At 52.2% G+C, this 25,850-nt stretch overlaps 1 protein-coding gene across 2 annotated transcripts in view; it reads right to left on the bottom strand.

Moving 5' to 3' along the window:
* Positions 1 to 25,850, bottom strand: part of NID2 (nidogen 2) — a 50,638-nt gene that overhangs the window by 18,299 nt on the left and 6,489 nt on the right. The window contains exons 3-10 of one of the 2 annotated variants that reach the window (XM_087421532.1): positions 23,350 to 23,582; positions 17,191 to 17,909; positions 9,008 to 9,157; positions 8,337 to 8,582; positions 6,991 to 7,191; positions 5,576 to 5,806; positions 1,814 to 1,957; positions 986 to 1,114 (exon numbers count right to left, since the gene is read on the bottom strand). In XM_087421532.1, the coding sequence (XP_087277658.1) occupies positions 986 to 1,114; positions 1,814 to 1,957; positions 5,576 to 5,806; positions 6,991 to 7,191; positions 8,337 to 8,582; positions 9,008 to 9,157; positions 17,191 to 17,909; positions 23,350 to 23,582 (2,053 nt within the window). The remainder of the gene's footprint in view (positions 1 to 985; positions 1,115 to 1,813; positions 1,958 to 5,575; positions 5,807 to 6,990; positions 7,192 to 8,336; positions 8,583 to 9,007; positions 9,158 to 17,190; positions 17,910 to 23,349; positions 23,583 to 25,850) is intronic. The other variant, XM_087421535.1, reaches the window with a different exon arrangement.

The following is a 25,850-nucleotide window of genomic DNA, read 5'->3' as shown; positions in this document are numbered from 1 at the left end:
CATCGGGGGGCTTGTGGGCCGTCCCAGAGCCCCCGAGTCAGAACCTGACTCTCAACAAGATCCCTAGGGCGTTCTGTCTGCACGGTGACCTTCGAGAAGTGCCGCTCTGGACGGTGGTTAAAACAGAGGCAGGAGGATCGGTCACGAAACAGACAGTCCTCGATTCAAGTCTGTGCCTCAGGACGACCGCTCCACACACACACACCCGCATGTGCACACACACGCACACACTCACACGTGCACACACACCCACAAATGCACACAGGTGCACACTTAATGCACCCGCATGTGCACACTCACCTGCATGTGTACACACGCACGCACGCTCATGCGCACCCACAAGCACACACCTGCACGTGCACAGACGCACATTCGCATGAATACACGCACGCACACTCACGCATGCACACACACTTGCAGTGCACACACACACGGTTTCCACCATCGCTGGACTCATCCCACTGGGTTAAAAGTGTATTTTCTCTATCATCGTCCAGCTCTACCAAGGGGATGAATTTGGAATTCTAGTTCTTTTGGATCTGTTTTCAGGCCCAGAGTGTGTTTCTGGAACCGCAGAGAGGGTGTGTTGATCACAGATGGAACTCTACAGCTGGCCAAGCGGGACACGCATCTTTGAATCACAAATCCGTTTCATTCACTTGAGAAAGATCTGATCTCTAACCAGAGCTGCTGGCATGTCTCAGAGGTCAGTCTTGCTACGGGACTGGGCCAGATACTGAGATTCGGGAATCCCAGAGAGGAGGACACCCTCCAGTAACAAGAGAGGATACCCCCTGAGAGGAGAACACCCACACAAAACAAACAGCTGAACTGAGCTGTCGCCTTGGGTGCTTTCAATGTACACTGTCTGCTTCCCAGAGAACCGCCCAGCAGAGCTCTGCCCGCCAGGGTCAGTGGGCACACTGACGAATCCAGACCGAGCTTCCGCACGTCGGGGCCACAAGGAGACGGCGCCGGCACTCACCGCGGCACGTGCGCCCGTCGCCCACAGACTCGTACCCAGGCCGGCACTCGCAACGGTAGCTCCCCGGCAGGTTGACACACACAGCGCTGGGGCCGCAGCGGTGGAAGCCGGCTGCACACTCGTCCACGTCTAAGAAGAAAGGAGACGGGGAGTGCTGCTGAGTCAAGGCTCCTTCGAGTGGAAGGTCTGAAAACTCAGCGTTTCTCACCAACTCCAGGCTTGACAGACCAGCGGTTGGTGGACGGAACCAGCATCAAACGCAGGCTTTCCCAGCCTGAGACACGGATGCAAGCACAGAGCATCACCATAAACAACAAACACAGGCTCCAAGTCATTCATGTATGAGCCACAGGGAGATATACTTTGAATAAATACTCTGAGAACTCTTTAAACATTTAAAAAATACTGAACATTTAGAAGAAAAACACTAACAATTTTTCACTTAAAATGTGAAGAAATTTCTACTGCTGCTTTTTGGGATATAATGTGTTTCTGAAAGAAACACAATGTTGGAAATCTAAAGATAACCAGAAAATGTACTTTTTAGTCAATGTAAGAAATACTTAATGCAGGCTTAAAATGACAAAACTTAAGAACTCAAAATATCCAGGAATTGCAATGGATGTCTTTTTTCCCCACAATCGCAGCCCCAGATACCACCTCCAGACCATCCTCTCAAACCTAACCAGAATATGCTATGGTTTTTAAATAACTGTATTTAGACAAACAGCTGCTAAATCCATCAATGGAGATGGCAGAGATGACAGACACTGGTCTATAAACACGATGCTGGCAGCTCCGTGAAGGAGCTCAGGGGACGGCTCTCACCTGCACAGCTCCGTCCATCCCCCTGGTACCCTGGTGCACACACGCAGGTGTAGTCCACACCCATCCCCGGATGGCACCGGGCTGTCGTGTCACACGCGTGGCTCCCGTCGTAGCAAGGATTCACGGGGGCAGGGTCTGAGTCCCCTGCGTGGTAGAGAGGAAAAAAAACAGAAGCACAATCTGGCTGTGAAGAGCATGTGCAGAAGGAAGGAGACAGAGGCCTGAAAACTGACCCCTACCATCTGGGGCCACCTGCGCCCTCACAGATCAGCGTCCAATCTAGGTGCACCGTCTGTGCTTCGGTGTAAACCCCAGAGCGGCTTCCTCCGCCCACCCCAGACACTGCCCTTCTCCCGCTGACAGGTCTGCGTTCAGAGAATACACGTATCCAACATGCGGCATCCTTTATTTTAAAGCACTTTCGCTCCATCATCTCATGCAATTCTCAGGATGATTCAGAGGTGGGCTGCCGTCCCCGTTAGCTGTCATTTTCACAAGTCAGGAGAGTAAGCGAGAGACTCTGGAAAAACTGCCCGAGCTCAAAGCCAGGAAGTGGCACGGCAGGACTCAGACTCCAAATTTCTGCCTCTAAATTGAGCAATCTCCCACTAAAATTCAGTACTTTATAGGTCAAATTTTAATTAATGAGAAAATCTTGCTTTTTTAAGATTTGTAACAGCAAACAGGAATGATTTTTGCAGTACTTATTTTTCAGGGTTAACCTTGCCACAGACCCATCCTTCCACAAGTAGTGATGACCGTTTACATCTGAAATCCTCCCCGAACCTTCCAGTTTTCTCTGAGCCTGCTGTGAACAGGATACTTGGGCAGAATCCCCGACGGGACACCCTTGTTTCTGGTCAACTCCTACCATCGCTTTCTAAGAAACACCACAGCGTGTTCCTGAAGTGGAGTATCCTATTATTAGTTCCCATATTATGGCCTGAAAAAGGAGGGCCTTGGTTCACCTCAATGGTGTTGGCTGGAGTAACAGAATCTTTGCCAAGAAAAAGGACCAACAAACGGTTCCAGCCCTTTTTAGACCTGAGGAACTTAAGTCTGTCAGCATGAGCCAAGCCCCCAAATTACGCAGATGTCCTGGGATGTCCCTCCTCCCCCTCTGGACCTCTTCGAAGGCAGGATGGAAGCACAGCACTGGGGTTGGGGTGGGGTACAGACCAAGGTCCTGCGTACAGCCCCAGGGTGTGTTCCCGTCAAGAACTGTGTGGTCATGTCCTCACTGGAGGCCCCCGTAAGACAAGAACCTGACCCCCCCTATTATTCTCTGTGTTAGGAGAAGATTCTATACAAATGCCCTGCTGACCCAGCCAAAGGGAAGTGAGTTCCGAGATGCTTTTATTTATAAATACGAACGCTCAGCCTTCTTGCTCAGTCCTGTCAGCACCAGACCTTCCCAGGCCCATTCCCGCCAAGACCGGTGAGTCCACACGGATGCAGGGCTCACACCCTGCCAGGCATTGAGAGGAAAACGCAGCATAGAAGTGGACTCACAAACCTGACAGGACGCACTGGCCCGCCTGAGCTGAGGAGGGAAAGCCATGACTGCACGGTGCTGAGCTCAACAGACTTCACTGGCGGGACGGCCCCCTAATCTGCAGAGCCCGCGCAGACGCAGAGCCCCCTGTTCAGGGGTGACTGAGAAGTTCAGGACGATGGCGGCAGAGCTTTCAACCAAGCGCAGAGCCCTGGGCACGGAGCCCGTTCACCGAATTTGGTTTCCAAAGATATTATTTTAAAAATACATTTCTAAGGCCATTTGGCTATTCATTCTCTATGGCTTGTTAGCTTTTCTCCTATTACAGCAAGAACAGCAACAAACTTCTTCAGACATTCTCCATTTCGGCCTCACCCTCTGAGAGGATGTGGAACTACTCTACTCATTTAATCAAGAGGGGAAGAGGGTTTCCCTTAGAGGAGCCATGCCTCCAGCATCTCTGTGTGGAGTCTGCCCAGTTTCCTCCACTCTCTCACAGGAGCCCTGGAGAGGGAGCAGGGGGCAGGGGGTTCCTGGGTCCACTCCCTGACCCCACAGGAGACAGCCCCCCGCCCCCCACTCCAGCACTGGTGTGGGGGCTCCTGACTGCTCCCTGGGGGCCTGAAACCGGAGCCCCCACCCCGGGGGGGCTGCAGCTGCGCTGTGTCACAGGCGTTCCAGCCAGATCACCGCTCCCCTGGAGAAAGGGGAGGCTCTAAGACACTGCTACGTACACACCAACAGGGGAAGGAAAAGGGTTTATTTTTGTCGTTTTTATTTTTTGCTGTTTTCTTTTTCTTTCTCCCTCGTTTTTCTCCTATTCAGGGAGAATGAGCAGTATTGCTGTTTCCTGTAGGGGTGGATAAAGCAGGGTTAAAAACACACATTCCCTCTTCTAAAATCTGGTCTAAAGTGGGGGCAGTTAGGGCCGGCCCATTGGCCTAGCAGTTAAGTTCACGAACTCAGCTTCAGTGGCCCAGGGTTTGCGGGTCAGATCCTGGGTGGGGACCTACTCACTGCTCATCAAGCCATGGTGAGGCGGTGTCCCACATAGAAGAACTAGAAGGACCTACAACTACGTACTGGGGGCTTCGGGGAAAAAAAAAAGAAAAAAGAAATAAATGAACTGGGGGCAGTCGAGGCCAGTGGAGGCCGGAGGAGAAGCACTGCCCCTCGGGGCCCTGGGGCTGCTGCCACGCTCCAGCTGTGACCAGCCCACTCACTCCACATCTGCACTGCAATGTCTGTAATGGGGGGATAACACGGACAGGGGTGGGGGCTGTCGTGGGACTAAATGAGTTAACTCACGAAGGTACTTAGAACAGTGCTTGGCACCAAGTACACCGTCCTCTGCTATTATTTATTGCTGTTGTTGACTTAGGTGCAAGGGAAAATCACAGAATTCTAGAGGCACATCATCAGCTTGGTCCCTGCCAGTTCGCTGGCCTTCTCTGATCCTGTGGCCCTCATGTGGCATCTCTTCCCTACGTGATTCCAGAACCGAGCTGGACTCCGTTTGGGGGCACCTCCGCTAAGCACTGTTTTCACGGATCCGACGCCTACGCCCAGCAGAGAGCTGCACTGGACACTTACAGGGGAGGCCGTTCTCCCTACCTGTTTTTGTCTAAATCTCTCCTTGAGAAATCAGCAACAACAGTCTTTCCCCTCCTCCTGATGTACATGTTTCTCTAAAATCAACGGATGTTTCCATGCTATTAATTCCCCACCTTTGGGCACCCCAACCAAGTCTCCGAAAACTAGCCCACCACCCACCACGCCGGCAAACACAGAATTTTCATTTCACATCTCCAGGAGTCCAGTCCTCTGACCCAATCCCTTGTTATCTCACTGCTGATGAGACACACACGTGCTGAGCCCGAGGAGGCTTCACAGCCCTGGTCTCTGGTGAGAGATCCCAGAACTGCCTGCCAGTCATGGAACCGCCTCTTGGGCCGGCATTATGGACAAGGAGCTGGGGAGGGGACATGCCTCTTGCACTGGGGGAAACACTACCTATTGGCTTTCAGAACCACAGCGTCCCTGTGCTCTGACGACATCACTTCCTCTCTGCAGGGGTCCCTCACGTGGCAGGCTCATCCTCTGGCTTCCCCCCTCAGTCTCCACCTCGAGGACAGGCCCTGCTTTACGCACCCTCACACCCAGCGCCCAGCACAGAGCCTGGCCCCCGGGTAACCCTGAGACTCAGAAGCGGTGAAGAGAGGAGGTCAGAGGTAATTTTCACCCAGCAACAGAAGAGGAGGCTGTACCTTCAACAGGGCCCACGTGACTGGTCACGGCGAACCTCAGCACCCTCTCTTCGTCGGTGTACAAGGCGAAGACCCGGTCCACGCTCAGCTGCTGGGTGGCAGGCACGGCCCGGGGCCGGGGGGCGTGCCTGCAGGTCTGGAAGGTGATGTTCTGGTGGACGCGGTAGGTCCGGGTCTGGTTGGCGGCACCGGACGTGAGGGTGTAGTCTCTGGAGCTCGTGGAGGTCACGGCTGTGAGAGCCACAGGCACAAGCGTCAGTTTAACAACATTCGGCGCCCGGGCTTCACGTGCACGGTCAGGTTTCCTCTCATTCCTGGAGCACCTTCCCAGGGAAGGTCCCGGTTTACATGGGAAGCTGTCATCCCGAGAACCTGAGCGGACGCAGAGCCAGCAGCCAAGAGGAGGCAGCACAGTCGGCGCCGTCACTACTGCAGAGAACTCAGGCTGCGTGCGGGCCGCGCCGAACGCTGTGTGCTGCCTCGGTGCCGCGATCGCACACAGAGCCTGCAGAAGTGACGCCTCTGAGACGAGGCTGGTAAGCCGGGGAGCCGGAGCTCAAGTCGGCCTGACCCTACACCCCAGGTTTTAACCAGCCCATCCTCTACGTGGCACAGGGGACGGCTTCCGACACCCCGCACTGGAGGTCCTTTCTCTCAATCTGAGTCGGGAGCTCAGGCCGGTTTTCCGGCCACCAGCTATTCTGTGCGCCTGCCAGGTCTCCACTGCTCATCCTCTTGCCCAGCTTCCGGCTCTGGCAGCGCAGGAGAAGCGAGGGCCCCAGGGAGGGCAGAACTGGAGGCTGTGCGGCCCCGAGAAGGAGGCAGCATCCCGCACTCGGGTGTGTATAGAGCACACCACACACCACCCTTGCAGGGCAGACAGAGAAGTGCTACCACTCGCTCTAAGAGGAGGAAACAGGCTCTCGGAGGAGGGACCTTCCCCCATGCAATCTAGACGGCAAACTCAGGACCTGAGTCCCTGTCTCCCGACTCCAGATCTAGCACTAGCCTCACGACCCTGGGCAGCCCCTCTCTCTGTGACTTCACAGCAGCTGAAACAGGGAGACGGGACAGGCATGAATTCCAGCCATTGGGGTTCCCGTGGCCCAGAGAGCAGGGTGGTTAAAAGCTATAGAATTCCACCACTGCTGCCCACCCCAGACAAGGCTGTTGATGACGACACTATCATTATTATTCGGAAGTTCTGGGCCGGGGTCCTGAGGTTCTTGTGAACAGCAGCTGGCATTCTGCTCACTTCACTGTACATTTGATAATAACAACAACAATAATAAAAACGACACTGAGCCCACTTTACGTGCCACACATGAGTCTAGGTCGTCCCCCAGTCACTCCACCCTCACGGCCATCGGGAGGTCGGTTCTCCCCACTCAGGATGTGAGAACGGGCCACACCACCTGAGTCTGAGTGGCGGTAAAGCTCCTTGTAGGGCGCGACGTGGGCGGTGACGTTCGCTGGGATGGCAGGCACCTGGCCTCGAATGTCGGTCTTAATGCTCAAGTAGTTCTCCGGGTCCAGCCCCTCTGCAGTCTGAGTGACCCGGAGCGTCTCCCCTCCCGGGTGGAAAGTAACCTCCATGTCGTGGGTGAAGGCAGCGCCTGGAGAGGAAGAATCGGCACCAGATGAGAGGTCGGCATCTCCGTGAGGGATCCCGATGCCAACACCTCCCAGGTTCACTGCTGCGGGGGCCGGGCCGGACGGAGGAGCTCGCCGACCCTAGACCAAGACCTGTGAGCCGCTGATCTCTCCCCCAATTTCTGTCAGAGTGTGGTTTCACCCACTCGGTCTCACAGCACTGCTCTTTGTGGGAGCCTGTGTTCTGTGAGAAATAAATGCCTGGGAACATCTTTGGCTGTTCTCCTTCTAAAGATTGTCAGACTTAGCAAAAACAAACAAAAAACGCAGGACATCCACTGTGTTTCGATTTCAGATGAATAATGAATATATTTTTAGTGTAAGTATGTCTCATGCAGTATTTGGAGCATACTTACACTAAGTTATTAAAATTATTCATTGTTTATCTGAAATGCAAACGTAACTGGGCACACTGCATTTTATCCATTTTTGACTCAAGGTTTATTCTAACCTGATTAAAAGCCACACCCTACACACAGCTGGAGGCGGGGAACTTCTCCCAGTATTTTATGTGCAATAAGATGAACCCATTAGGAAACAAGCTCTTTCAGGGGAGATGAGAAGCCAAAAAGCACCTACACTCCTGCTATCAAAGTGGGGTCCTGAGACCAGCATTAGCATCTCTTGGGGGCTTCTTAGGGAAACGGAGCCACAGACCCAGCCCAGGCCCACTGAACTAGAATCCGCACTTCCACAAGGGCCCGGCGCTGGGTGCAGGGTGAGGTCTGAGAAGCACCATCTCTACTCTTATAGGTCAGAGTCCGGGGGGGCCAGGCCCTGCCCCTCGGAGTTGAGGCCCCTCCAGGTGCCCTGTGATCACCACCTCATGTCCCCTGGACAGAGTCTGACAAACAAGCTTGAACACACTGGAGTGAGGACACGAACGCTGCAGATGCAATCATCCTCTTTCTCAGAACCATTTAGAAGTTCTGGAGAACATTTAGAAGAAATCACTGACTTTCAAACACAGTCCTGCGAGGCCAAACCCTCCCCAACTACCTCCAGACAGAAAACCGCACACATTGCCCCAGACGTGGGATGAGCGAATCCTCTCACTGAATAAAGACCCAGGGTACCATGCCACAGATGCAGCGTGGCCCCTACTCACCCGTGAGGCTGAAGCCGTTCGTCCAGCCCGGTTTTTCTAAAGCAAAGAGCCAACCAAACAGGCCTCCAATGGGCATGAGAGGGAGAAGGGCCCGGGCCGCAGGCTGCGGGATGTGGCTGATAGCCGTGTAGGCTCTGCCGTCATTGCTCACGATGTAAGCGTGCAGGTCCACGTCCGTGAAGTGCACGGGCATGTGGCCCACGTGGAGGTGGCCGCTCACTTTGCCGTTGACGCGATGAGGGGCCCCTAAAAGACAGCAAGTCCAGTCAACCCGGACCGTCCTCCCCCTGGGGACGGGCCCACGATGATGCTCCACTGACAACTCTCCAAACTCAATCTTTGCCATTTTCACAATTCCCCAACTGACCGACTATCCACTTAAGTATGCAAGAGACCTGTCTCCCATCTCCTGTCTCCCATCCTCCCCCTCTCCCGTCCACTCTGACTCTAATGAGCTGGCAAAGGGGAGGAAACCTTTCTGGTTAATCCTCAGACTGGGAAATCAGCCCAAACGTGCTCATTCCTCAAACATCCATGGAGCCCCTGCAAGATGCTAGAGCTCTGACGCAGAGTGGAGACGCAGGTCCATGAGCAGAGCCCAGGGGCAGCTGGAAGCCACAGCGGCAAAAGGACCCCAGCAGCCCCGGCCCCAGTCGCACGGCGTTCCCCACCTTCCGGCAGGCAGTGCTGCCCGTTTCCATAGAACTGAGACTGGCAGTGGCAGCAGAAGCCGGTGGCGTAGTCAGTGCAGAAGGCATGCCGGGAGCACTGCCCGTGGTGGTGTTCGCAGGTCTCCTTGCTGGCGGTGTTGTACGTGAAGACTGGAAAGGAAACAGACCTCGTCAAAGGCCCCTGTGATTCAGCACCACTGCTGCCACCAGACACCGCATCTGCTCCATAAAATCAGTCCAGATTGCAGTAAACAGACGGGTTTGATGTTTAAGAGGCAGGAATAACATTCAAACCAAGGGAATTAACTCTCTTTGTCTTCTGGCAAGAAGTACGGCTGACAGCTCCCATCTGCTCTCACTGCAAAGCTGGTGAGCCGGGACGGGGCTGCTCCTCTTTGGTGGGAGCTCGGGGACACGGAGGCCGAGCAGGAGCCCGGGTCGGGTTGAGCTGTACAGCACTGCCATTTCATGGATCAAAACCAGCCAAAGAGCAGCAACTTCATACGGTTCAACCTAATAGTACTGAGCTCCTGAGACGAAAACCACAGAGACTAACACACGTGGTCTGCATCTAACTGTTCTTCCCTTCTCTTAGGGGACCCTGAACTGGAAGACAACAACCTATAGCTTGTGTCACTGCCCAGAAAGATTTTTCTGAGAGGGAAGGGCCTTGGAGAGCGGGTGTGTCCATGAGCACACACACACCCAGTCCCACACACACCCCTTGAGGCTCTGGGCTCTGCAGGGCTCCTTGTTCTGGGTGTGGCACGGGCGGCATGCCCGCAGCAGAGAGCCCCCCCAGTCACAGAGCTTCGGGAAGCCACAGTGTAAACGCAAGGCTTCCCTAGTGGCTCCTTCCATCTCTCACTTATTCTGCCCATTAAAAAAAGAAAGAGGGCCATTTTGTGCTACCAAGAAACAAAGGAATTGGAGCAGGTGTCATCGTCCCTAAGGGGGTAGGGGGCGCTGATGGACCAGAGAGGGCTTTGTCCCCGACCATGGGGATGAACCCAATCCCAAGCACGGCCACCAGGAGGCAGAAGGCTGTGCACACTCTGCCCCCACATCCCAGGAGCCTAACAGCAGGGACGGCCCAGAGCTCGTGCTGGACTGACGCTGCTGGGAGATGCCAGCTCCCGAGGGCAGACGTCCTATCTCAGGAAAAACTGGGTGGTGGTGGTGTTCCAGGTCTAGGGCTGAAAAGCAGGAAACAGGAGGGAAATGAAGAAATTAGATGGACACTTATCCAGTATTCCAGGGGAGAAGAGAAAGCAATCTAATGGAGGGAAGATGTTGCACCATATAAGTAACAATGTAGCCGGGGTAAGGACTTGTAACAGCAAGTGAAAATATAACCAAGTTACCACTTAAATAGAGCTTAATACATGCCAGACATTATTCTAGGAAGTTCAACTCTTTTAAAGAGCAGGGACTGTTTTTACCCTGTTTTGCAGATAGACAAGCTAAGGCACAGACAGAAGGTCACATGGGCACAGGTGGCAGAGCTGAGATTTGCACCCAGGAAGCCTGCTCGCGCTGGAGCCCGAGTGCATGTCTCACAGGAGCCAGGTTAAGATCTGATCAGGTTTCTGGGTTAATCAGCAAAGGCTCCAGCAAGTAGGGCTGCGTCACACTCTGTAGATCAGGCTCGATGGCAGGGGACGGTGGGGATTCTCCGGGTGGTGTCACAGCTAGAAAAGCCCTGGTGAGAAGGTGACAGTGGCAGCAGCTTTAACTCCCCGACAGACAGAACTTGAGAGCTGCTTACAAACCCCGAGAAGCAGTGAGCTGAGGGGCTGGCAGGACAGACAGTCTGACGCGAGCCCGACTTCTGACTGAGAAGCCGGTGAGAACGACATGGGGACTCGAGACCTGGTGTGGGGCCTCGAGGACGTGGCTGAGAAATTCCAGTCGATAGAGACAAAAATCAGGCACAACCATGAACGGCACTTAAAACAGGAAAGTGACACAAAACTCAAGACAGAAAAAAACCATGGACAACGATAAAAAATATTATAAGAGGTGGCTGGGAGGAAAACTAAATCACGGTCCACCACTGATTTCAGAAAGGAAAAAAACCCAGTTTAAGTAAAAGGAAATGAAAATAACTCGGGAACGTCAGGGTCCTGGGTTTCTCGGTGCAGACAGTCACACGGGGTGTGGAGAAGGGCACCTGGAGGCACCGGCCACCTGCGGGTGCCCTGGCATCGGCCGCCTTCAGGATACTCCCTCCAGACCACAGGGGGACAGAGGGTGGCAGAGGGTCCCAAGCTCTGGGACTCGACCGCGACCATGGCTCCAGTGGGTCTGGGAAACGACGGGAACCCACTGCATCCGCCTCTAAAATCAGGTGACACCCCCTTCTCACACCTCCACTGCAAAATTCAGTTTTTCTTAATGTCCTTCTGAGGCAGGTCTTAGGAAAGTCATTTTCAGGAAATTCAGGTAAAAACAAAATCGAGCTCTAAATACCGTCCTCCCAAATTAAAGAAATGACGGGTTTGTGCTGTATTCCCTCTGTTTGTTATTATTATTTTTTTAATTTTATTTATTTATTTATTTTTCCCCCAAAACCCCAGCAGATAGTTGTACGTCATAGTTGCACATCCTTCTAGTTGCTGTATGTGGGATGCGGCCTCAGCATGGCCGGAGAAGCGGTGCGTCGGTGCACGCCCGGGATCTGAACCCGGGCCGCCAGCAGCGGAGCACGAGAACTTAACCGCTAAGCCACGGGGCCGGCCCCTCCTCTGTTATTTTGTGAAGACTTGTTCTTCAGCCCAATTCTTCTCCTGAGTGGATTGTGGGACAGGGAGCGATGGCATGGAGAAGGGCTACAGATGTGGAGAGGCAGCTTAATGCATAAGAAGCTGGGTGAGGAGGCCTGGCTTTCCAGGGTGGGCAGAGCCCAGCAAAGCAGCCAGCAGTGCACAGACGCGGCTGTGCAGGAGTCTGGCCGACCGGCATGCAGACTGCATTTTTCTACAAAATAATGGTTAGGCTCCCAGGAAAGGCTATTATGAGACTGAAACTGTAATTATGACGGGTAATCAGGTCCTGGTAAGCTGGCCTGGGGATGTGAAAACGGTTTTTGTGTCGAGTATGGCAATCTCAGGATGGAATTCAGAGCCAAGAACACAAGCCCGGCCCTCCAGCTGCAGGAAGGCTACAGGGAGGAAAGAAGAGAGGCTCGCTCCTAAGTAGCAGGGCACGAGGCTCCCCTCGGGATCCCTGTTCCGTGCCTGAATCATGCACACTTAACACTGAACAACGTCAGCCTGTTGGGGCAAGGTGAATGCCTGTCTCGATTCTCTTTCGTTCATTCAATAATGCACCAGGTATTCATGGAGTGCTCACGATGGGCCTGGTGCCAGTCTAGGAACTGGGGACAGAGCAGGGACAAGAGCGATGAGAAAGCCTGCCCGGAAGCCTGCGTGCTCCCGGGCAGCGGTCGACCGACAGGTAATTAGTATGGAGGGTGGTGTCCAGGGCTGTGCAGACGCGAATCAAGGAAGGACAGAAGGCTGGGGGGAGGTGACTATCAGGGGAGGCCTGGGGAGAAGGTGACCTCTGGGCAGAGGCCTGGAGGAGGGAGGACGCCGTGTCAGGCAGGAGGGGCAGCAGAGAGGAGGCCGCAGGGGTAGCCACGGCCAGTTCTCTGGCCTCGCAGGTCAGGAAGGATTTGGGCTTCGGTCTGAGCGAGCAGGAAGCTGCTGGTGGCTCTGAGCAGAGGAATGGCAGGCTCTGACTCAGGGTCCCTCAGAAGGCGAGTTGGTGGGGGACAGCTGTGGAGAGGACAGCAGGGGCTGACCTGGAAGACTGAAGGACGGAGGGAGGGACAGGAGTCCGCAGTGACGTCCACCTCTCGGCAGGAACCCGGGGGCTGGAGCTGCGCTTCCTGAGACAGGGGCTGGAGGGGCAGGCTTCTGGGGCACGGCTCTCGCCATGCTGCCAGGCGTCAGGGACTTGCACCTCGTCTCAGCACGAGTCAGCCGTCAGAGGAGAGCGGCATTTCTCCCCACGGATTCCACAGATTCCCCATCAGAATCTCAGAAAATGCAGACCCCCTGCACACCCCAGACCCCCGAGCTCTGACTACAGCAGATCAGGAATCTGAGCACGGCCATACCCACTGACGGTGATGTTCAGGATATCTGCAAACCTTCCATTTCTGAGCTAGAGAACGCTCAGTAAGGTAGTCAAGGATTTTCACCCAACCAGCAGCAGCTCCGGGGGTGGGTGGGATTTCAGGGAGCACTCTTGCGTCCATTCCGGCCAGCTGAGAGGGGCTGGGTGCGATGTGAAGGTCCCTCAGCGGAGGAAAGCCCGAGCCAGGGCCTCCCTGATGAAGGGGAGAACTGCACCCAGAAATGCGATCCCGAGAGCGTCTGTCTCCCCAGGGCGAGGAGAGCCGGACTCCCAGCCCAGGCGCCTTCTCACATTTCTGTGGGAACTGCAGGTACATGCAGAGACACTGGGTGACTTGGAAGTGTGGAGTCAGAGTCTGGACCCGGCTGGAGGAAACGCACGATGAGCATCCAAAACCAAGGTGGCGTTTTTTCCTTTTCAGGGGTCATTTATGTGCCTCTTTACATCATAGTTTCAAACATATCTTCACACACTTCTTCCTACTCTGGTGAGGAGATAGCTCCATTTTACAGATGAGGAAACTGAGGCCAGAGATTATATGATCTTCTGGCTGTAAATCCCCCACTTCTTCCATTACACCCACAGGACTCAAGAGTGGGGGCCTCAGAATCACCAGGGGCCTGGTTTAAAAATGCAGATTCTCAGACAGTGGAGGTGGGGCATGGAAACGGGCATTTAAACAAGGGCCCAGGTGAATTAGACACAGTAGACCAGAGCCCACACTCAGAAACAGTTTGTATTCTTTGCTTCCTCTCTCCCAAATTTCGCGCAGGGGCAGGCTGTCCTCCAGACCCTCCGGGGACCCTCTGCCTGGGAGCTCCTCTCAAATGGTGGAGACAAGTCTGCAGTCAGTCAGGCACAGCCGGAGGGCGGGGGCCAGCGGTTTGAATGAGCTCCGAATGCAACGGGTTTGTTAACTAGGTCAGACGGCTGCTAGAGGAACCTTAACACAAGGATTTTTAAATCTCATTTATTTTTTCCATTTAATGCTTTTCTTATTCTTCTCAGATCCTTAATAGAAAGAAAAATGGGGGGAGGGACACACAAGAGAAAAGCAGTAAAGATGCTGCCAAAGTACCTGAGACTTGTCCTAACCAGGAGGCTGTCACAAAGATGGAAACTCCTCTGCACTTGTTCTGATCCATCCTTCAATCTTCGCTGTTCCAGAAACACTGAAGCAGCATCTTCATCCCCGGCCGCCCTCCTTCTCTGGGCTCCGGCGCAGCACGCGGTGGGGCGGGCAGGGGGCGGCGGAGTTCACGTGGGAACACAAAATGGGCAATTCCTTTGGGCACCCCGCCCCCCCAGCTGGAGTGACCTTTCCTGTTAACAACTTTTACTGCTGCCTCAAGAAAAGGACCCATGTTTTCACTCAGGACAGATTTTCTCTTTCCCCGCCTCCCAGAATGATAGAGTAGTAAGAGAACCCACATTCAACTTTATAATGAAAAACCGTGGACTGCTTCCCCCTCCCGTTTTCCTGTTTGTGTCTGACGTGTGCGTGGCGCACAGAGACACTGGCACCGCATCAGGACCCTGGGGGCTGGGGGGTTACATCCACTCTCACGACGGGCGCAGGCTCTCCCATGTGGGTGTCTCACGGGTGTGGGGGCCTCCTGTTCACAGACCCTCAGCGACCCGGAGGTGCGGCCGGAGAGCGGCTTCAGCGCCAGGAAGGCTGGACTGGGCAGTGGAGTCTGCTTGCGTTCAACCCAGCATGGAAGCCACATGGGCAACCCATTCTTGCAGCCTTTCCTAAGGCCACGGCGGAGCTGGACCAGAAGCCACGGAAACCCCCGCTCGCAGCCTGGGCTCTTCCAGCTGACTGCCGTGCGCGCGGGAGCAGGAGGTCCCCAGACAGAGCGCGGAGGCCTGTGGATTCCCACAGCAGGTGTCCCTCCCCTTCTAACCCTCACGCAGACTGAGGTTCAGTGAAGCTCCGCGTAGCGTCACTTCAGGGGGTTTAGGAGTATCCAGGACCCCTGCAGGTCAACCTCGTCCCGGCTGCCACAACACACGGCCCGTCCTGGTCGCCCGTCGCCCTCACGGCCCTCCCTCTCTCGCCCACCCATCCACTCCCTCCCTCCATTCACACCTCCACTCTCGGCTCTCCTCTGTCCAGAGCATTTCCCCGCTGTTCCCCTCTCTGAACTCAGTCTCTGACCCCAAGGCCTGGCTCGAGCCCTCGTCCTGCCCGGACTCCCTGACTGTGACGACTGACAAGGCAGTGTTCCATGGACAAGAAAAGCCCGGCTTGAACTGCACGGTCCTGCAGTTTGTCTTCCTGATGCCCAGGGGCAGCACAGGCTCCCCTCCTGTCCCTCTGCTGATATGGTGGCTGCTGCCTTTTTTCCTTCAAGGTTCATAAACTTGCAGTCAGATTTCCTTTCTAAATGGCTCAGTGCATTAACCAGCTATTTCATATGCATTTTGCCATTTCCAAGATGTCCGTGGTAGACGCCACCCAGCAGCTGATCAACATCCCAGTTCAGCCCCAGAGGAGTATGGCTGCCGCCTGTTCTCTGGCCAGTTCCCTAACCCTCCTCCACGGTCACCCCAGCGGCCCAGCCTCTCACAGCTCGAAGCGGAGTGTGCAGCCCTCCCGCTGAACTCGTCAATAAATGGCTCCATGGATCTGCTTTTTAATATTCCAAGCTCTTCCCAGGGCAGGAAATCGCAATCCATAAATGAACGGACCACTTAGGAACACAGCTTTACCTCAAAACCTCTTTGCTGAAAGTCTTTGATACTTGGCTTTAAATTTTCTTTAAAGCATAAATTTACGGACACTGTCTGAAGGCTTCCAATGAAATTCACATCTTCAACTTGACGGCGACGTGGCCCTGAGGTACAACCACTCAGCAAGCCCACTCTTCGTCTGCACCCATCCCCACCCCTTCCCACCCCGTTCAATCTTCTATCATTAGTAACAGCAGCCACCGCTGCTTGTGAACCAACCAGTGCAGATACTAATCAAAGAACTTCATCATCATTTAATCTTCTCAACAAACGCAGGAGAAACCGGAGGCGTGGAGGTGACCAGCGTGTCTCGGGCCACCCAGCAAGCGTGGCAGCCGGGATTCAAACCCGAGTCTGACCCGCATTCCCTCATCCTGACGCTAGACGCTTCAGTCACAAACAGTTTCTTCCCTCCCGGAAGAAGCAGATTCCTGCAGGTCATTCCTCCAGCAGAACCCGGAGGCCCCTCTGCTGGGTCAACGTGTTTTCACCACAAAACGGATGGGAAACAGAAAAGGTGAGAAAACCAGGGGGCCCTGAAGAAAGCTGTCACCTCTGACCTCCTTCCCCAGTTAGAGGTCAGATGAGCAGCCCTGGGATGGACGGCAGGAAGCTGTGGTCACCTGGTTACACCCTGACTGGGAGCAAAGAGCCGACGTGACAAGTCCCAACCAGGACGTGAAGGTGACCAGGCCCTGGGTATGAATTCACCTCTGCCTCCTGCAGCATTTCTCTCCTGGCCCCTCACTCCGGTCAGCGAGTCATGAAGTGAGGACACGGCTCCAGAGAGGAGCCGACAGCGGCACAGCCATGAACCATAAGTGAGAGGATGCGGGGACCCCTCTCCACGCACCACCAAGTGGGGCACACAGGCTGTCCCGTATTAGCGTCCAGAACGTCCATCTGAGCACAACCAGCCACTTGACTAAAGCCTCCAACCCTGCATCACTGCAGCTGTGTGGAGCCTCCAAGGGCTGTGCCTGCTGGACCCTCCAGCTGAGACACTTCATCACACTCCAGAGCACAGCTGGCGCGAGCAGCCCAGATCCCCACTCGCTTCATAAGGCCCATTTTAAAAAAACATTACTAATGGTCAAGAGATTCCAAACAGAATTTGCCTGCCAAGATTTATTTGGCAAAGAAAAGATACTCTATCTCCTGAAACATGGGCTTACAAGTCAGCTCCAGCCTTCCTTCTGCTCAGCTTTTCACTTACTCACTTGAGAACAACATCCTGACCCTGCAAAACCAGCCTTTTTAAGAGGAAATCTCAGCCCCCCGTCTTCTAACCCACTTACCCTCAGTGTTGGAAGTGATGTCGTCTTCCACCCTCACCACTTGCCTCCCGAGACCCAGTGCTGGAGGGTGATCCGGGGCGGGGTAATGTGGGGGCACGTCCCTTTCTGACAGCGGGGCACCTCCAGCTAGGTAGGGCCGGCTGCTTCTGGTTTCAGGGTAGGGAGAGGGGGCTTCCCGGGAAGGCTCCAGTGGGTCTCCTCCTGTCTCTGACGGGGCCGGGCCTCCGGTCTCTAGCTGCTCAGAAGAGTCAACCGGGCCTCTTACATCCGAGGCATCCGTCTTCCCCAGAGGTCTCCCCTCTCTGGTCCGGGGGTCTAGGGGGGCAGATTCTGCTTCAGGGTAGAATGGCCAGTCGCTAGGTGTGGGATGTGGCAAAGTGGAGGCCAGATCAGAGTCTGGGGGAGAGACCCCACCTCCTGAAGGCCGTGACTCAGAGTTGGCCCGGAAGGGAACGTCGACACGGCTGTGGCCTTTCAACGCCTCATCTGGTTCGCTGGGCGGGTATTCGACTTCCTCCTCATTCTCCTCATAATAATCCACGTTGTCCTCCGTGTAGTCGCCTTCCGGGGCTGCAGCTTGGCTGAAGGGGCGTCCTGGGGGAGCTGGAGACTGGGCTCTGGAAAGGTCCCGTCCAGCTGTCGCTGGCCTGACGTTGTCCATCGGGGAGGAGCTGCCGATGTGGAAAGCCCACACGCCAGGGACCCCCAGGTTGCTGTGTCTGAACAGAAAGAAACAGAGCCTGTAACGACTGTCCATTACCCACCGTCCTGCAGAGGCGAGTGACTCATGTTACAATGGAAAGACTGTTGGGACCAGACTCAGGGTTCTCACTGGAGCAGAAAACCAAATTCCATGGGACTTACCCAGTGCCTGAATTTTGATGTAAACAACCTCTTACTCAACATTCAGTGTCAGAGGCCAGACCGTCGAGTTAGAAATCTGCTCTACGAGCCACGTCTTATCCAAAATCTGGCTGTTTGAAAACAAATAAGGAATGTGGGAATATCTTATCCTTCCAATCCAATATCAATCCTATTGTTTGAGCACAATCAAGAAAACGTATGCCTGAAAGCTTCTGCCAAACCCTTAAACAAAAAACGATGGCTACGAGATTCTGAGGGTTCATCATGTGCCGAAGGCAGGCCTTCGTCAGGACGATCACGCCCAATTTCACAGCGGAGAAAACAGGTTCAGAGGGGTGACTAATCCTCTCAAAGCCACACAACCCTCAGCGGGCAGAGCTTGTCCCTGAATTCAGCCCGTGCTGCACACGTCCATGTTACATTATGTCGGAAAACAAGCACCCTCCAGAGAGTCCTCACCTGAATTATCGTTTCTCATCGAATGTTAGCGACATTTCACGGTCGATTAACTAATTCACAGAGAATGGTGAGTCAATGTAAAAAAAAAAATAAAAGAACTATCAATGCCCAAGTCTGAAAAAGTGTTGAGCAAGTGCCGAACAAAGTTAAGAGGAAAATAAGAAAGTGGTTTAATCAAAATTCTGCAGGTCATAGGTGAGAGGTGTTCAGAAACATCTGGAAACCGAGAGCTCATTTTCTCCACCAGAAAAGAGCAGGGACTCCGTTCAGTCCTCAGACAGCCCAGGGACCCATCATTTTAGAGTCAGTGACACATTCTGAAGAGATCACTACATGTAGGATTTCTAAAAATAAGGAAGAACGTGAACAAGCAGGGGTCTGGCCTGAATACACCAGTGTGTGTCCCTCTGCTGTGTGTGCAAAATCCCGGCTCACAGTCTCCCAGGCTGTGGGATCTCCACAAAGTCAGTCAGCGAGGAATAAGAGTTAACCACTAACAAGATAGTAAGAACTCACCGAATCCTACAAAGACAGACCTTTGCTCACGTGGTGGAGGTACTCGTCACAGTCACGTGGATTTCTACAGCAGTAACTTCTTCAATGCATGTCCGAGAATGTTCCTCCCTCCCTCCCTCCCTCTCCTTCCCGCTCTGTGTGTTCTTGCTGCTACTGCTGCTGTAATTAACTGAGGGAAACAGGAACAGAGACAACTCGGTGCAACAAGCTGTGTATACTGGCAAGTTCTGAGCATCACTGTTGGCATTTCCTGGCAAGCGAATCAGGAACGCCGAGGAGATGAGAAAGAAGACCCAAGGACCCTGAGTTTATCATCACACCACAGGTGGTGCAGCTGCGAAGTTTATTCTTGATGTTAGAAACTGTACCAGCTTCAAAGAGTAGGAAAATACAAATTATGGCAGATAAAAGCTAAAGAAAATAACCTCTAATTAAATATAAATCACTATCCTGGCTTTTGTCATTGTGTCTGATGTGGAAGTAACCAATTTGAGTTTATCCTAAAATCCAAGGTCATTTGGAAAGCCCAGTGATAGAAAGAACTTAACTCGTTTCCTAGAAAGGAAACAAGGCTTCAAGGTGGGGGACAGGGCCCCCTCCCTGGGCTGTCAGGAGGAGTAAGTCAGAACACCATACTGAAGGCCTCGCATGGGGCCGCCCGTCGTAAGCGCTTGGTAACTGCTGTCCTCCAGGAGACACGGAAGCACAGTCTCAGACAATGCAAACGCGCGCATTTGTATGTAAATCTGCAGAAGAAGAGTTACGACAAACGCACTATGAATTATATAATTTATGACCTTCGAGCTTACAATCATGAGACAAGTTTGAGGAAGACAGAGGTTCCACTGACTAGGAAAGTAACTGTTCTTCAGAGATGCACACGGAAGGGTTTGGGAGTGACTGGCATGATGTGACTTTAAAATACTCAAGCAGAAGAGAAAGAAAATGATGAATATGGCAAAATCCAGATTACGAGCATCTGGGGGTTGCTTTAGTTATTCCCTCCACTTGCCTGTATATTTTTGAAAATTTAAATAATGAGAAGTAAAGCAGAAGATTAAATTGAGGAACATTTCTATAATTCCGAGGTAGAGAAGGCCTAAGAATAACAGCAAGACCTGAAATGATAAAGGAAATGACCAATAACTTCAACAACCCTAGACTTACACCTTCTAGATCATAAGTAACTTTAAAGAGGAAAAACTGGATAAAAATATTCACAGCGTATGAGAGAATTAATATCTTTACTATATTTTTTTCTTATTTATGAGTTCTTTGTAAACACCCAATAGAAAACAGCAAAGAATATGGACAGACAAGTCACAAAGAGACAGGTAAATGGCTGTTAAACATACGAAAAGGTGATTAGTTTTACTGGTAATCAGAGAAATTAGAGTGAAAATATGAAGATTTTATATCTATCAGATTTGCAAATATTAAAAAGATAGAAGCTTGTAGGGAACAGACTGTCCATCCCAGCTCTACAATGCTGGTGAGGATGCTTGTTAACACACATCAGAAGGTGCAAGCTCGCAGATCCTTTCTCAGTAATGCTACTTTTTTTTTTTTTTTGCTGAGGAAGATTGTCCCTGGGCTAACACCCTGTCTGTCTTCCTCTATTTTGTATGTTGGATGCTGCCACAGCATGGCTTGATGAGTGGTGTGTAGGTCCATACCCGGGATCCAAACCTGCAAACCCCAGGCCACCGAAGCGGAGTGTACGAACTTAACCACTAAACCACTGGGCAGGCAGGCCCCTCAATAATTCTACTTTTAAGAAATTATTTTTGAGAGAAATGAGAATCTGAGCAAAGTATATTATGCTGTTTACTGCAACGATTTTATAAAAGGAAAACCAGAAACAAGTTAAACATTCATCAATAAACTGCTGTCTTAACAACACAGGACATATACGATGCCTTAAAATGATCATATAAACAACATCTTACGGATGATGCCCACGAGACAGTGACGAACGGGAAAATGCCACACGTGCAGCAAAAGAACCATCTTGGTTTTAAAAGTCGCTCACATACAGTTGAGATTCTGGAGGGCGGTTAACACTGGCTGTCATTGGAAGGAGTGACACCAGGTAATTTTTACTTTTATTTCACATTATTCTGTATTGTTTGTACTTTATTTTTTATGTTAGGCATGGATGATGCTAAAGAAAAATCCCGTTAGTCATTTGGCTGCATAACTCAGTCTGCTCTCATCAAGCAACTCGGGTTTCTAGAGGCATCAAAGATGGAAATGAGGGGCCGGCCCCCGTGGCTTAGCGGTTAAGTGTGCGTGCTCCGCTACTGGCGGCCCAGGTTCGGATCCAGGGCACACACTGATGCACTGCTTCTCCGGCCATGCTGAGACCGCGCGTCCCACATACAGCAACTAGAAGGATGTGCAGCTATGACATACAACTATCTACTGGGGCCTTGGGGAAAAAAAAAGGAGGAGGATTGGCAATAGATGTCAGCTAAAGAGCCGGTCTTCCTCAGCAGAAAGAGGAAGATTAGCATGGATGTTAGCTCAGGGCTGATCTTCCTCACAAAAATAAAATAAAATAAAATCTTAAAAAAAAAAAGATGGAAATGAGGAAACACACAGAGAGGGGTGAATGGAAGTGCACGGGTGTGCGTGTGTGAGCATGTGTGCGCGTGTGTGTTAGTTCTTAGGGGTCTTTGTGGCTGTGGGGGAGCACAGCTGCCTTTTCCGCAGGTGTTTGGCCCCCACGGCCTCCTGCCCCATGAGGACATCGGCACTTACTCTAACGCTCTGGCACGGTCTTCTGTCTGTCTGTCCATCCCACTGGAGTACAAGTTGCCAGTGTGCAGGCCTGTGCCTTAGACATCTTTGTATTTCAAGTGCTCGGCCCACTGTGAGCTCTCAACAATGTCCGAGGAGCAGAGACTGTGGGCTCCGGAGCAGAAGAGGACGGTGGAAGCAGGGAGAGAGAGCAAGGAGCTAAGTCTTCTCCAGAGACAGACGGACGAGCAGCCCGGATGGAGACAGAAGGACGCCCCGCGTGGGCCACAAGAATGGGGGAGGCCGACTCAGCAGAGAACCAGTAGTCCGGAGATCCAGACCTGTGCTCGAATGTCTGCTTTGCCGATTCATAACTCTGAGACCACAGACAACCTGAGTTCCCTGAGCTCATTTGTCAAATCGAGAAAAGACCAGAACTCACCTCCTAGGATTCTTGGAGGTTGTAATTAAGACAACTTCTGGAAAGCGTTTAGCACAGTGTTTGGCAAGTAGTAAGCTCTCAGCAAACGTCGGCTCTGAGCAACCGTATTTGGTTGTAGGGCCTGCTCTGGGGGCTGAGCAGAGCAGATGGCATGCGAAAGCGTGCCCTGTTCCAACACCCAGAATAACCCGACGAACTGGGGGCAGTTAGGGAGGCTAAGAACCCGTGCGTTCGCTCTGGCTTCTGGACTAGTATTCAGGAAAGGAATAAAAGCAAAGATATTTTTTAAAAGCCCTGAAATTAATAAATACCAAAGGTGCTGACCAAGTGCTGGTGTGGTGTGGACTGACAAAATGTATCAAGGGTGTCTTCTTGCCCCGAAGAGCAGCCTCTGGTGGGACTCGGGGCGCAGCCCCAGTGCCTCATTGGAAACCACTCCATGCACCTCAGATAACAGAGCCACAGGGCATCCTGAGACTTCTAAAACCTACCAATCTGCTTGTTTCCCAAATTACATTACTCTTTTTTTTTTTTTTAAAGATTTTATTTATTCATTTTTTTTCCCCCAAAGCCCCAGTAGACAGTTGTATGTCGTAGGTTCACATCCTTCTAGTTGCTGTACGTGGGACTCGGCCTCGCGTTGGACGGAGAAGTGGTGCCTTGGGGCGCGCCCGGGATCCGAACCCGGGCCGCCAGCATCAGAGCGCACGCCCTTAACCACTAAGCCACGGAGCCGGCCCTCAAATTACATTACTCTTAATTTAACTTTTAACTGTGTCTGTCTAAAGGACTAAATCACAACATCTCCTCCTCTGAAATGATTCACCTGGAAAAACCTCAATATGGGCAGTTACATTACTGGATATTTTTAAGTGGTTCCAAGAGCAATGTTTTCCATAGTGAGCCCCAGTGGCTCTGCACACACACACACACACTGTTTCTGGTATCTACAGCCAACAGGGTGGGAAAAATAAAGGACCTTTTCTATTTTGGTGAACTTGCTCCACCAAGGTCTAGTGCCCAGCCCTGACCTGATGCCTGGCTCAGACCCACCACGGTGTCAGTTAATGGTCTCACGGCCACTCAAGTTCAGGCACCTCCTGAGGGTCCCAGGGGCTCTGCCCTGTGTCACTTACTGGTAGAGATTTTTCACAGACTGCTCGGTGCTCGTCAGGCTGAAATACGGCGCCTCTCCCTTCAGGCCATCCGCCTCCCCTCGGCAGAAGCCCACCCGGGCGGGCAGCTCGAGCTGGACGTTGTAAGACTCTTTGGGGCGCGTTCCAAAGAACTGAAGGCCATTGGCAGGATAAAGAAAGAGGGCGTAGGTGTCGGACTCATCAGAGGCCAGAACTGCCTGGAAAGTGTTCAGCTGTGAAAAAAGGAAATATTCTTAATAAAACAAATAAAAAAGCAGAATTCAAGCAAAGCACTGTGAAGTGTAAATGCTGTCCCTTCTCAGGATTTCTGTAGGTAGTTTTTATATGTGGTGTTCTTTACACATCCTCTTCGAGTTAGATATAATTTTATAAGCTATATTATTATCACAATCATCTCTTATCCATTCAGATTAATAGGTGAAATATATATAGGTCAAAAACAGGTTAAAAAAATATTTTTTAAGGTTTCGAACTTCTCTCATCAAACCTCTTTCAGAGCTAAGAGCAAGCAGCAAATTAACTTCCCACAGCCCCGGCCCGTGTCTGCCCTGGCGCTGGCTGGGTCCCTCATTCACCCACATATTTACTGAACGCCCCCGTGGGCAGGCCTGGGGTTGGGCTTGGCTGATCACAAGGCCTCCTTACTGCTCTCACAGCCTCACTCGCTTGTCTCTTCTGTCGTCTTTTCAGGCCAGCAACCCCATTTCAGAGATGGGGAAACAGACACAGGGGCTAACAGGCTGCCTGAGGTCAGGGAGCTGGGACACAGTGGCCCCAAGTCCACGCCCTGCACCCCAGGCCATCCCAGCTCCTCCCGAGCATCCGCCCCAGGCTCTCCCAGTTCAGACGTGCATCCTCATCACTAATGTTCCCAGATTGTCCCTTGTACTTCGAGGTTTCTGTACTTTTGCTCACGTCTCCTGGTGCCCGGAAACCCGCTCACCTTCTAATGCTGCCCTCTGGGGTGCTGTGGTTCCCTGTAGATTTGTTTCTGTTCTCTGACCCTCCATAACACCTTTGTGGGGTTTCTAGGTAGCATTCCCCTCATTTTCCTGGTTAGCTGTCCGTGTGTTTGCAAGCTCCGTTCATTAAGTCACGTGTACGTTAATTCAAACGACTAGGTGCCTTCTGCACACCAGACATGACGCTTGGTGCCGACGAAGTAAAGGAGCCAAGGACGGGGACTCCGCCAGGCCAGTCTCAGCTGAGGAGCGGGGATGCCAGGGCTGGAGCTGCAGGACAGCTACTGAAGGGGGGAGCAGAGGCCACGAGCGGGGCGTGTGCCCAAGGCCTCGGGTGGGGGTGGGGGTCGCAGAGGCGCCTGGGAACCTTCACAGACAGACGGAGCCACAGCAGCCCAGAGACACCGGGGCTGAACCAGCCACAGACTCAGCACCCAGTCCTACAGAACCGCCCTCAAAGTCCAATCTACTCTCATATTTTCAACAAGACACCTTTTTGGCTTTACTCCCACCCCCCAAGATCTGTGGAAACGGTGCTCGATTATCTTAAAGAGACGTTACATTAGGACCTGAGAACACCACTCACTAAATCCTTCTATAGTTTAGTGGGGAACTGGGGAGGTATTTAAAAACTACTTCTACTTCCTAAATAATACGACTCTTAGAAACGTTATACTGGTAAGTAGTATTATTTCCCCATTTTGCCAAACAGAATTAATCACATTTTACTCAGTAAAGCAGCAAACAAGAGGGATGTGCCCCATTTTATTCATTCTAGGTCCTTCTCCATATGGTGCTCAAACTCTCTCCTAACCTTAATTCTTCCTTTCAGCATTTAGTCTGAAGTACAGTTTTGAGGTTTTGCTTTTAGGACAGAGAAATTCAGGTGTTAAAATGCTTTTCAAGAAAAAAACAATAATACACAACCTTTCTTTTCATCTCTAACATAGAAAGTCACCTTGTTTGCTTTCTTCCAGCTCACAATCCTAAAGATGGGAGGGGGGGGTCTAGTATATTTGTTTTGTTGTAGTTCTTGATTGTTTCATCAGCAAAGCTGGACTTTTCCAAAAACAAAAGGCGAGGGATGTTTTCCAGAATTTCTCAAAGCTGGGAAGCCATAACTTCGGTCACAGGTTAACAAAGGCTGTTTTGCGCCCTGTCTGTACCTAACACACCACAGCATCCATTAACAGCAACACAATAACTTCAAGTTCCACGTTAGTCGGAATAAACAACGTGCAACCAGAGAAAGAAAAGAGCTCGAGGAAGAAGAACCTGCTGTACAAAGCTGAGCTCTCAGAGCTCCCAGCACTGATGGCCCACGATAAAAGTGAGACAGGAGGAAACCCTGGTTGGAAGTTCAGAGAAAGTCTGTCCGAGAAGGAGATCCTGGAAACGGAAGGGCTCGGAGGGGATGCATGGGGAGGCGGCAGGTCAACAGCTGTTGGGAGGGTCTGGCTTTCACTGTGGGGTCTGGATATTCAGCTCTTCATTTTAGTCACTCAGCCAACACATTTC

This window comes from Ceratotherium simum, chromosome 3 (genome assembly GCF_057802395.1).
Source record: "Ceratotherium simum simum isolate JZ-2026a chromosome 3, ASM5780239v1, whole genome shotgun sequence".
Taxonomy (NCBI): domain Eukaryota; kingdom Metazoa; phylum Chordata; class Mammalia; order Perissodactyla; family Rhinocerotidae; genus Ceratotherium; species Ceratotherium simum.
This window is presented reverse-complemented; position numbering and strand designations above follow the sequence as displayed.